This window comes from Propithecus coquereli, unplaced genomic scaffold (assembly GCF_000956105.1).
Source record: "Propithecus coquereli isolate 6110/MARCELLA unplaced genomic scaffold, Pcoq_1.0 Scaffold10, whole genome shotgun sequence".
Taxonomy (NCBI): domain Eukaryota; kingdom Metazoa; phylum Chordata; class Mammalia; order Primates; family Indriidae; genus Propithecus; species Propithecus coquereli.
Window position 1 is genome coordinate 14,379,804 of NW_012133858.1, and position 12,695 is coordinate 14,392,498.

At 41.9% G+C, this 12,695-nt stretch overlaps 1 protein-coding gene across 1 annotated transcript in view; it reads left to right on the forward strand.

Annotated features, from left to right (window-relative positions):
• Window positions 1–4,109, forward strand: part of P3H2 (prolyl 3-hydroxylase 2) — a 51,479-nt gene extending 47,370 nt beyond the window's left edge. The window contains exons 12-13 of the mRNA XM_012639931.1: window positions 2,893–2,902; window positions 3,909–4,109. Coding sequence (XP_012495385.1) covers window positions 2,893–2,902; window positions 3,909–4,001 — 103 coding nt within the window. The 3' untranslated portion in view covers window positions 4,002–4,109. The remainder of the gene's footprint in view (window positions 1–2,892; window positions 2,903–3,908) is intronic.
• The last annotated feature ends 8,586 nt before the right edge of the window (window positions 4,110–12,695 follow it).

Below are 12,695 nucleotides of genomic sequence, written 5' to 3' on the forward strand. Positions count from 1 at the left end.
CTGAGGCCACTTATGTTGGATAAGAGACCATGCTCTCATCTTTTTGGAGGCCCTTGGGCAGAGGTTACGGACTCTCTGTGAAGCTGCAGAGGCATGCACTAAGACCAATGGGTATGGGTAGAGCCCCTGGGAGGAAAATTTGGGCCGCATAAGGAATAACTTGCTAACAGTCACCACAGTTTGGTGGAATTGTCTGTTCTGTTAAGTACGGCTTAGATGGCTCCCATCAAAGCCCAGGCCACTTCTTGGCACGGAATGCTGACGTTGAAACCGAAGCATCATGGCTGGGGCTGAACTGGATAACTTCAAAGTCTTCTCCAGCCCCAGGGGTTGAAGAAACTATGAAATTCTATTATCCAAAATGCATTCTACCCAATTTTCCTTTTTAGGTCCCTAAATTGAATCTAATTTGAATCTAAATTGAATCTGTATCAGAAACTGTTTAAAAATAATGTCTTTTACTCATATACTTTTCACTATCAAACCTAACTCACAAAGCTTTTTGCTCACATTCCCTAAGCATTCCTACAGATGTTTTATGAAAGACCTCTTATGCTCTATGACTTTGCAGAAGACCTATGATGTGCCTGGGGAACTCTGCCAGCAGGCCCCAGCTGTAGCATGTGTTTCGTAGCTGGGAACGTAGGAAGGTAAGCGCAGGCCTGAAAGAGAAGACCACAGCCAGGAACAGAAAGAGAAAGAACGGCCTCGCCAAAGGCAACGGAGCAGAGTTCTGAAAACCTCAAGGCGCACTAACCAATCTTCTTCACTTATAATTCCTTTCTTTCCTTGTGTTTTCCATCTGCAAAATGCCAGCATTCATGCTTTTATAGTAAGGAACCTAGGTAAATGAGTAGACAGTGAAGATAAATTGTTGAAAAATTGCCTCACTATTTCAGTATTTGATTCAGCAGACATTTAATCTATTTCATTATTCATTATCCGAACTCTCTCTTCCAAGGTGTTGTTCTATCAAAATGAGCCAACACAAAGTAAGTTCTCTTTGCTCTTTTCTAATCAGGAAACATTAAAGCCACTGTCCCCTCCTCTGACAGAAAGTACTGGATGACTTCTCCAGTTTTCAGGCAATAGCGACATCTAGTGGCCGTAACAGAAAATGACCAGAGCCGCTTCACTAATAAAAAAATTTAGCCTATGCTGTGATTCACATACTTTGCAACACATTGGAATCATCTCAGGATCTTTACAAACTACTAACATCTGGCTCCTACCTTCAGAAATTCTTAATTTATTGGTATGCAATATGATCTGGGTGCCAGGAGTTTTAAAAGCTCCCCAGGTGGTTCTAACGTGCAGCAGAGTTTGGGAGTCCCGGGCTTAAATGCGTTTCCTCAGTTTGAGTCCCTGAACAAACAAATCTTGCTGATGAACAAGCTGGCAGATTCTCATGCCTATTATAGATTATTTTAAAGGCATTCTCAAGAAGTATTTAGCAATATAAACTCTGAAGGATGCGAGGATATTAAAAGCTTTATATATATACATTGGTTGTGGCTCTTGAATTTCTTTCCCTTCATGAGAGATATGATTGTAATAGTTTCTTGTGGCCAACGGAGGTGAAAGCCTTGTGTGTGCATCAGTTTGCTAAACATCAAGATTGTTCTCCCCTTATTCATAAAGTGGTACTCAGGCTTTTTACTTAGATATGACAGCAGTTTAGTTTTCTGTTATTAGTATATTTAGTCCTTTTAGTTGCCTTTATGTCAACGTCATTTTCAATTACGAGCTCTTGCATGAGAGAGGCTTTGTGTTCAAGTCATAAAATAGTGACTCTTGTAACTTACTGTGCTGAGCACTGTGGTGGAGACTACCCATGAGAGATACAAACTAGGTAAGACATAACCCCTGTTTTCAAGGAGCTTGAAGTCAGATTGGAAGAGTTAACACTGAGGCCCAAATAATTAAGGCACAAGGCAAAGTCTGGCAAGAATTGTTAACAGTAAACACACGATTTAGGGGACGAAAAGAAGCAACCAAGAAAGGCTTCCTTGTGGAGATGACATTTGAAATAACCTTTAAAGGATGAGTAAGATTTTTTTTAGGGAGTGGTATTTTAGACACAGAAAGCCTTCATCCATTTACATATTTATTCATCAAATACAATGGAGCCCTTGCCAAATGTCTGTATCTTTTCTGAACACTGGAAATACAACAGTGACAAGATTCCCTGGTATCATGGAGCTTATATTCTAGTAGAAGTAGGAGACAGACAAGTTAAGTAAAAACAAAAAAATAAATTAGAGGTTTTCAGATCTTGATAAATGATGCATGGAAAATGGAACAAGGCAACTCACTGGAGAGTAAAGTGGGGGGGTGGAAAACTGAGGACCTCTCTGTAACAAGTGACTCGTGAACTGCAACCCAAGTGACAAGAGGACGGTGACTAAGATAAACGTCTGCAGAAGAGTATTCCAGGCCGAGGACAAGTTGCAAAGGCCCAGAGACAAGAGGGAGCTTGGAGTGGTCAAGAAACAAAAAAGGCCAGAGCAGCTGGAACGTGGCCTACAAGAGGGAGAGTATTACGCAAAGAGGATACAGAGGAGGAAGGGGCCAGATTCTACAGGCTGGTTAGAAAATGGGAATTTTATTCTAACTGGTGGGAATTCACTGTGGTCCCCCTACATCCTTCCCCCAGTCCTGGGGAGCTACAGGATACAAAAGACTGCTTTAGTTCACATGTGGGCTTAGATTAGAGTAAGAATAAAGAAGATAAAAAGATGCGAAAGGTTTGATATGCAGTGAAGGTGAACCTACTGGACTTGCTGAGGGATTGAGTGGGAATAAGAGAACACAGGGGATATGATGGGAGGACCCAGAGAAGATTTAATCTGAACTAGGACTGTGGAATTCCTCTTGGAGTGTTGTGTTCAGAGAACTTAAGGTAAGTTAGGGAGCTGAAGTAGAAGGTAAGAAGAAGGAAAAAGACAAAATCAGGCTAAAGAAGAGAGAAAGATATGAATCAGGCAACTCCTTATAAGCACACTGAGAATATTGGACCTGAAACTTCAAGCAATGGGAACCCAGTAAAGAGTTGTGAGCAGGAAAGTGACATGGTCAGACCACAGTGAGCAGGATTCCTCAGAAGCATGGGGGTGTGTAGCGAAACCGGGGGATCGGGGTGGAGGCTGCTGCAGCAATTGGGTTAAGAGATGATGATGATGATAACTTTAACCAGCGGCTCTCAAAGTGGAGCACTTTTGCCCTCTAGGAGACATTTGTCAAAAGCTAGAGACATTTTTGGTTGTCACAATTTCGGGGGAGGTGTTACTGGCTACCTGCGATAGGCAGAGAAGCTAAGGATATTGTGGAACATCCTACAATGCACAGGGCAGCCCCTCACAACAAAGAATTACCTGGTCTAAAATGTCGAGAGTGCCAAGGCTGGGAAGCCCTGGCCCACCCTAAGGCAACAGTAACGTGCATTGAAGGGAAAGGGGCAGAAGTCGGAGACAGAACAGAGAGGACTAAGTGACATCAAATGCAAGAAACCATGGTCAAGCTTTTAAGGCAAAGGGGAAGCAGTGTCGGTCTTCACTGAAAGAGAGACCATGTGAAGGACAGAGTAGGTCCATAGGGAACAGAATGGTGAATTTAATCTGAACAGTGAACTGAGTTGGAGATGTCTGTGAGGCCATGAAGTAGAAAGAGTTGTAAGCAGTTGCACATACAATACTGCTTTGCAAGAGACAAATCCTGGAGAGTAATTGCTTAGGACATAGCAGGTCAGGAGAAGGCACCAGTCTGGGAATGAAGATGAGGTTCAATTCTTAACTGGATTTAGCACCAATCCATGTACAGATGGATGCCAGGAAGTGTTTGGGAAGCAGCTGCTGCTGGGACTGATTATTATGCTTGTAACAGAAATGTGTAAATTGTCTTTTTTGCAGGAGCGAATACAGGCCGATGAAGTTATTGCAATCCTGGATCAAGAACAGCAAGGGAAGCATGAACTGAATATCAACCCTAAAGATGAGCTATAAAATGAGAAAGAATGTTCTATCAAATATTTATTTAAATTGTTAATCTTATGAGAACCTTTTTATTTTTGTACAGAGCCGTGGTATAAATTAATAGGTTAATACGAGTCATCAGATCTCCCTTCTTTTCCTAAGGACACTTGCTATGCCTCACTTAGTCTACCTTTCTTGGGTTTCCCCTCATCTTTTTAGAGATGGGGTCTTGCTATGCTGCCCAGGCCTATTCACAGGTGTGATTATAGCTCACTACATCCTCAAACTCCTAGGCTTGAACCATCTTCCCACCTCAGCCTTCTGAGTGGCTGGGACCACAAGCATGTGCCACCATGCCCTGCTCTTTCTTGTTTTTTTTTTATCAGTTTATTTATTAAAGCCCAGTCACTGCTCTCCAACACACACACACACACACACACACACACACACACACACACACTGTCTCTCTCTCTCTCTCTCTCTCTCTTTCTCTCTCACACACTCTTAATTTGCTGCAGATCCAAAACCTCAAACAGAGAGAATAAGCTTGTCCTTGGTGAAACTGTGCAGCTACAGCTCTCGTGCCTCCTCCAGTTCTAGCCAGCATGTGATTTGGTCTTAGAAGGCCTCTCCGGCTGTTAGCCTTTCATTCCCATCCTCTCACGGTGCTGACGGCCGTGAGCGCTGACCCGGAGTCAGCTCAGCTTCGGGTCTGAGGAGCCCCTGGCCGAGTCCGCACTGCCCCAGCCAGTCTTTATCACCAGCATAAAGACCATCTAGGCTTCAGGAAAAAAATATTTCCCTGATGATAACTGCATAAGACAGAGGGGCCTTCAGTTTTTCCAGGGCCTTGGTGGAGTGTTTGGCTCTGGTGTTTTCACCAGGGAATAAACTTACACTGGAAGCTTCAATTCACCCTCCACAGTGCTCCAGAAAAGACTGTCCTGTGAGTTGTAGATTTTGAAAGTTCACGTGGAGGTTGAAGTAGAATGACTCTTCACCCAGTGACTTTGCAAGAACATCTTTACTACTACCTAGATCAGGGCACCATTGCCGGGTCTCCTGTGAGTGACATCCACTAGTGAAATGGGGTGTTTTGTATTTAAATAAGAAAAATAAATTTCCAATTGATTTTCATCTGCATATGTTTTGGCAGCGCTCTTCATTGCTGCTGTCCAGCACACAGATTCATGCTCACGTCTGATTTGTTTAATAAAGGGAGCCTTATTTTAATATCTGGCATTGATTTTTCTTCTCCTAAATGTTTGGTTTATCTTTACAGAATGTTTTTTTTTTCTTTTATTTCAGCATATTATGGGGGTACAGATGTTTAGGTTACATATGTTGCCCTTGGTCCCCCCCCAAGTCCGTGTTACAAATATGTCCATCCTTCGGGTGGTGCGCATTGCACTCCTTGTGTATACAAATAATGGTTTTTTGATCCCACAGGAGCTTTTGAACAACCTAGGGGCAATGTCTAGTTTTGCTGGGATCCGGTACTTTGGGGATTCGAGAGAGGTGGGGACACAGCTGTTGAAGAAGCGGAGATGATGGTTAGCAAACAGGGGTGTTGAGCCAGAGAATGCCTGGTTCTTAGTCCCAGTTCTAAGGAGGACACTACAAAGATATTGTTCACTGGGTCTGGGGTTGTTCTAACCTATTAACCAGTGGGAGATCAGAAAGACAGCCAGCGGGGGAGGTAAAATCTTTTGCCATTTAAGATCCTGGTCAGTAGTAAGAACATTCATCCTTTGAAACCAAAAAAATTGAGTTACAGTGATTTATGTGCCATCTATATTCCACCAAACTTTCTGGTTGCATTTTCATCAAGGGAAAGAGGAGACTGGAAAGAGCATTAGATTATAACTCCAGCCCTATCAAATATGCCTTGCCATGTGAGCCGGAGCTACTGTCTTTCCTCTTCTGGGCTTCAGTTTCCTTCTCTGAAAATGACATAGTTTAATGTGATTGTTTTCAGAAGTCCTCCCTCTTGCTCAAAATAAAAAACAAATAAAAACCAAAACTAATTTTAGAGATATTCATGAATATGACCAAATTTATTTCTGCTAACATTTTGAGAATTTTGAATGAGTTCATTATGTGTGTATGTGATTTTAAAATCTTAAACCCAATTTTAGGGCAAAAAGAGCTTTCAAAAAGGTAGATTGCTATTTGTTTGCTCTCCCACAGGCTAGAGCTTGCTGGCACTCAGATTTGCTGATAGGAGGATCTGAGAAAGGATCTAATTTCTGTTTTCTGGCAACAAGGCATCAACAGTCATTGGCTCCTTGTCGTTCTGCTTCCTAGGTGCACTGGGCACTCCGGGAGGGAGAAAGACTTCAGCACTGATTCTGATATTAAGTCCCACAGAAAGTGGGTGAAAGCCTCAATAGATGTCCCTGTGTTAGATCCACATCTTGTGCCGTTCTCTAACAACACAGGGTGGTTATTCTTGTTTTGCAGGCTACCCATGTTGATTTACACCCAGAACATCGTGTATATACTAAAGCATTTGTTTTTTAATCTGCTCCACATCAAACCATACATCATTTCTTTCAGACTATTTAGGGAGTGTCATCAGATGACTTTTTAAAAAAATAAAGCTCAGAAATTTCAGTCTGTGTGTTATATGATCCTTTGTGCAGAAGGCCAGAAAGGCTCATTAGAATTTTTGTAGCTTTTAGAGCTGAAGGAGGGCATAGAAATCACAATTCAATTCCATCTTTCTTTTTGGGTGGAAACTGAGGCTCAGAGGGAGGAAAGATGATCTGATTGTTATAGAATCTGAGTAGGCAGAGCCAGGGCTAAAGCCAGTACTGTTGAATTTGGTTGTGCAAGAATGCCTGGGGGATGAGTACATGGGGCTAAAATCCTGGCACAAGGCTTTGTCCACAAGAGGAAGAGATGCCTCTTTCTGTTTGGTCAAAGATGGTACTTGCTCACCAATTTATGGACCTGCAGGGCTGTGTCTGTCCAGAAAGGGTGTTTTTTCCTAATTCACACAAAAGTGCTGTCTGTGCTTGAGTCAGCCCAGGATAAGAAGCCCAGTTTTTATGACTAGTACTCTTCATCTGTACCACTGGGGAACTACCATTTTCCTCTGTGACTATCCCTCCTTTGTGTAAAAAGCCTGCATCGCAAAGCTTTTATTTTCACCTGTATATTGTATCGAATGCTTATAACACAGAGCATGTTCATACACTAGGAGCCCCAGGAGGTATTCTGGGCATGGAATACGATGCCCACTTTGCAGAGGAGGAAATGGAGAAAGTGATGTGTGATGATCACCTGTGGTCACCCAGCTGGGAGCATTTCTGTCTGACCTAGAAGCACAGTCTTCTTCTGGGCTAGATGGGAGAACAAAACACCAGGGTTATTCCTTCCTTGGCCATGCTCCTCCTAGGTGCATTAGATATAAAATAACAAATGAATATGAAGAAAAAAGTTTGATTTTATAAAATCAAGAAAACTTTTTCTACTATTTTATTTTCCTGTTGAGTGATGCATGGGGGCATATTTCCCCTTCTCTCCTCCAAGATACAGTAAATACAGGTTACATCATCCAATTTGATTCAGCCCCATTTTTGGGTCATACCTGAGGCCTGGCCCTGCTTTATAAAGCTCACAAAAGTGAAGAGGATTCTAGTCAGGTATCATTTTTCTCTCCCTCAAAGGCAGAAAGAAGCTTGAACTTAAATCTCTTCTTCAGAAAAGACTGGCACAGGATAAAGTGATACTCTGAATGTGCGAAGTACTTTCCTCACAGCCCTGACTATAAATTGTTTGACCAGGAAATCTTAGTTTTAATGCGCTCGTCATCATTAACGCATATGTAACATTTTTTGGCCCTTACTCAAGAGAAGCCATGAATGAGTTAGTATCATTTAATAATATGTACCTGTGAGTTTTAATTGAAGTGCAAACGCTAAACTATTTCACGTAAGACAACCAGAGGGAACGACTCCCTCACTGACGTCAAGACAGGAGGTAATGGGGGCCACCTCAGCCATTTCTTATGCCAAAGCATTAAACATTCTGAGGTGACTGACACTGGTGTGGCTGAGAAGTGGGAAAACGTTGAACGGTTCCCAAATACAGTACTCTTTGGGGAAACAGGAGCCATTTGGCAAAAACTCCAAACCACAAGTCCGTGGTTACAATCCCTCTCTACCTCCTGCCAAGAAGCCTGTGACGTGACGTCCTCATGTAATTCCAGCAGCCCACCCACAAATCCTCGACTCTCAGATAATTTGATGTTTCCAACGTGAGACATCATTTTGCAAAGGAGGTTCTGTTTTGTTCTGGACCTGGTTGATTTCTTCAAACACATTGGAACAAGTAACAGCAACCACTCTCTGAGCTCACTGCTGGGTTAGAGCTGCAGACTCATTCTGTCAGAGCTTCCTCCCTTACCTCCTCCTCCCTGTAAATCACAATGATTTCTGTGCCTGCCGCTGACCTCTGAGGCCAGATGATGTCAAGTCCGGAACAATCTGATCATTGATCCTGGTCTACTCTGCAATGGATGGCATCAGCCATGTGAAAAGAAGTTAATGAGTCACCGCTGGCTTCAAAAATCTTGTTAAGGGCCCACAATAAAAATAACCAAACAAGATGTTCCTCTCATTTTTTTTCCTGACACATTGCTAGGGAGGAAAATCTGAATACTCCCTTTATTCAACATACAACACACCTGTTCTAGCCACTTTTTATGGTACATTTGGGGGAACAGGGAACAAAAGGTGAACAAGATACACCCTGCTCTCTCTTTCCTTGGTAGCATAGCCACAGTGGAGATCCAGGATAGAGAAGGGTTTGATAACCTTTCTAACTTAACAGTCTCTCCCCTAACTCTCTCATCTTCTGCTCTTGAAAGGCCAACTGATTTTGAATAAATAAGATCAAGTACCTTCTTCATCTGAGTCTCCATTTCAATAGTGCATTGGGTGTCACCCATATATATTGGACATCTTGCCCTCGGCCCCTTTTGTCAGACTTAGGTGCCTTCCCTCATGATGACAGTGTGATGGTGCAGGTTCTAGTAACCCTACCTAGACCCTCGTTAAACTCCCCTCCCTTATTCCAAGTTTATGTTTTTACTTCTAACGTACTATCTGGTGATGGGTGGGGGAAGAAGTGGGAACCCAGTGAGAAGCATTACCTGCTGTGTCTCATCTTCTTCCCCTTGTTAACCATATACCCCATTGTTTCAAAAGGCTGTAATCATAGGTGACATTTATAAAACCTTTTTATGGTCTTGAAGTACTTAGCAATCATATGTAACTACATAATTGTCTTGAGAGACATGTCAATGCAATCTTCATTTTATAAATGAGAAAAATGAACAGTCACAAGGAAGGCAGTATAGTAGAGCTCTGGTCATTTATGAATACATTTCTCAGACAGTTTTTAAGTGGTTACTCAATAGCGGGCTTAGGGAGCTATTCAAAGATAAATAAAATTTTATCAACTCTTTTAAGGAGCTCAAAATAAAGTGGAAAACATAGACATAAAATGATCAATATAAAATAAGGTAAATGCCACGGTAGAAGGGCTATGATAGAGGTAGGTGGAAAAGGCCATGTGGGTTCAGGGAGGGAGTGGTTGGGGATAGAGAAAGGTTTATAGGGGCAGTGACAGTTAACCTGGTCTGGCGTGCCTGTTCTGCCACCAATAAGCAGGAGTGAGCCACATAATTTCCATTTCACCACTGTATCCTCAGCTGGAAAGTGTTGTGTTTGAACTGGATGATTTCTTGGGTTCTAAAATATTGAGCCTTCAGAGAATTTGGAAGAGTTCATAAAATTGGTATTTTGGAGTGGAGTGGAGTAAGATCTTTACTGCAGATTGCCAAGGGGGAAACCCTGTAATGAATGTGTGAAAATCCAAATAAATACCAGCTTAAGAGGAAGTTTTATTTATTCCCTTGCAAGGGAGGTATTATTCAAATGGGTGGGGTGAAGCCCTCAGGAACCGTGCTTCCTAGTGAAAAGCAAAGGAGTAGCTGGTATCAGAAATAGCTGAGGTGAACCCATCATTCAGACTAAAGTCAATGGCTCTACCAGCAGCATTTTCCTCTGCCCAAGAGTCCACGAAACTTTCTACCCCATATGCCCTGAAGCCAAATTAATACACCTTCATATCAGAAATGGGAAAAATGGTGATATTCCAGCCCACAGGTATGTTGTCTGAAAAGCTTAGCATTTGGTAAATGCAGTCAGTCTTTTAATAAAACCAGAAAGCCATGTAATGCTTTATTAATGGCATTTCTTCCAATGTCAAACAGAGAACAAGATTCCAGAATCCTTGGGAATCACTGGAAGCAAACCATCTCCAACAGGAGTTAATGAGGCCATTTACCTCATTTAAAACCAAAGGATCAAATAGGACATAATGCAATGTGTCCAACCACCCTTATTTTGTTTGTTCTGTGTACTTGTGTTTTGGTTTGTTAAATTTTGAAAATGCCTTTGAAGGTCTTAGGCAATCAGAGTCCTTAGATTTAGAACAAATTATAGAGTCCCCGAGGCACAGAAGGCAACTTCAAGGCTTCTGGTCACTGGAGTAATATTCTGGTCTCTCATGGTGGTCCAGTGTTTAGCAACATTTACTGAGCAGACACTGGTATTTTTATTATATTTAAAGTTCAGAGTTTCAGGACATGTGTTTCTCTCTCACAAGATAATATGAACTACACTTATATTTCTTTGAATTTAACATTGATAATTAAATAAAGACTACTTAGGGATCCCCCCTCAGTATCCAAAATAAAAGTGTTACAATATCTTTTAGCATAGTTGGATTTTGAGTGGTCTTAATTTGCAATTTATTCTACCTTTAGCTACTTAGTATCAAGTGAAGAACAGGCAAGGAAAGCATTGTTGGAGCTCCCTTGAGTAGAAGGAGTAAAGATTCCTGGGAGAAAGTCCCACTTTCCTTAATCGTTTAGCACCGGGGTCACTAAGCTTTTCAGGACATCCCAGTAGACTAGATCATTATTTGCATATAGGGGAAAAAAAAAAAAACCAGATCAGATAATTCGACTTAAGTCAAAATCATAGTAGATGTCAGTTCCGCCCCACCCCCCCATAAAAAGTGGCTGTACTTTCTAAGGACATTTTGCAGTTTGGGCCATTTTTGGTCTTTTGCGTATCGAGGGGGCAGGAGGAATTATTATGAGCTTATTTGATGCCAGGGCTCACCCACTGCTCCACACTCCAGTGGAAATCCAGAAAGAGACAACGCTTCAGCAAGATGGTTGCTGCCACCGCTCTGAATCGGTTAAGCATGATTAAAGCTATGTTCAAACACGCCCTGGCTTCCTCACAGGGAGCATTCTGAGCTTTCTCTGAACTTCCAGGCCGCAGGGCTGAGCACAGGGTACAGATTTTTTCTTCCAGACATTTGGCTTCTGAGTGATGTTTTTTGTCTCTAGGGTAATAAAAGTAAATCAGATGTTGCTCCCTGTACCAGGAAGTTTGCTTTGAAGCACTAGTGAGCAGCTTCAAAGGCTGGGCACCACGCAGAGATGCTGTTCTGGGGACTCTGTTCTGTGGAGGTGTGTCTATCTACCTGGGACACACTGCCCACCACGGCACTTACCAGTAAAGACCGATTGATTGTCAAATAAATCAAAGGTGATAAACTGACATGCCAAAACCTTAAAACTGCCATGCTTTCAGAATCAGCGTAGAATATATCATGATGCCTTGATCTCTGTGGAAAAAAAAAAAAAAAACATCGTTTATAGGCATTTACAAATTAAATAGAAAGATATTTGAATGGTCAGCAAGCTCAGCACAGAGTGCTCTTTATTGTTGATCTGAGGTCAACATTTCCAGTAAAACTGGGAAGAACAAGTCAGTGGTAGGGACACCAAGAGAGAATCATCGCCACAGTAGTGTTTTCTATTTACAGTTCAGCAAATGAAGTCCATTGCAAATAACTGACTCCAAGGTGGAAGGCATTTTAGAGAGCACCTGGCCCTATACCCCTTATTTTAGAGTTGAAGAAACTGAGGCCCAAATAGGAATATGGTTTATCTAACTTTGCTGAAATGGTGGTGGTAGAATATGGACTCAAAGCCAGGTCCCCTGACTCCTAGCCCAAAACCCCATCACAGGAACCTACAGGATTGCAGGAAAGAGTGCAGGCTTTGTGTGCCATAGACTTGGCACCCTTTGCTGCATTTTACTGGCTCTTTAATAATGGACCTATTTAGAATCCTCTCATTTCCAGTGTCTTTATCTGTAAAGAGAAGCCTAGTAATACCCATCTCATGAGTTACCAAGAGATTTAATGAAGAATATAGAAGGAAAGTGCTAAGCACATAGCAGGCCATCATTAAAAGGAAATGACTATTGTTACTATATTAGGACACCTAAAAATAAGGAAAATGAACGGGACTAGGAGTTCTCTAGGAATGTTTTCTCAACTCTCATGACTTTTCTTAAAAAAAAAAAGCATTATCCTATGATGAACCTCAGAATCTCCATGGTTATTTTTCACATAGTTACATTTAGAAATCATCTCTGATCATAAATAACACACTTATTGCTAGGGCAGGGGCACAGGAGCAGAGAAACTTGCTATACAAAATTGAGAGAGTGTTTTAACTTCAAACTGACTGTCAATCACCAGTCTAGAAAGAAGGTGCCTGGCTTTCCTACATCAATGTCGTCCGGCCCTTCTGCCTTCCTACCTTAATCTGCACCATGACATTTC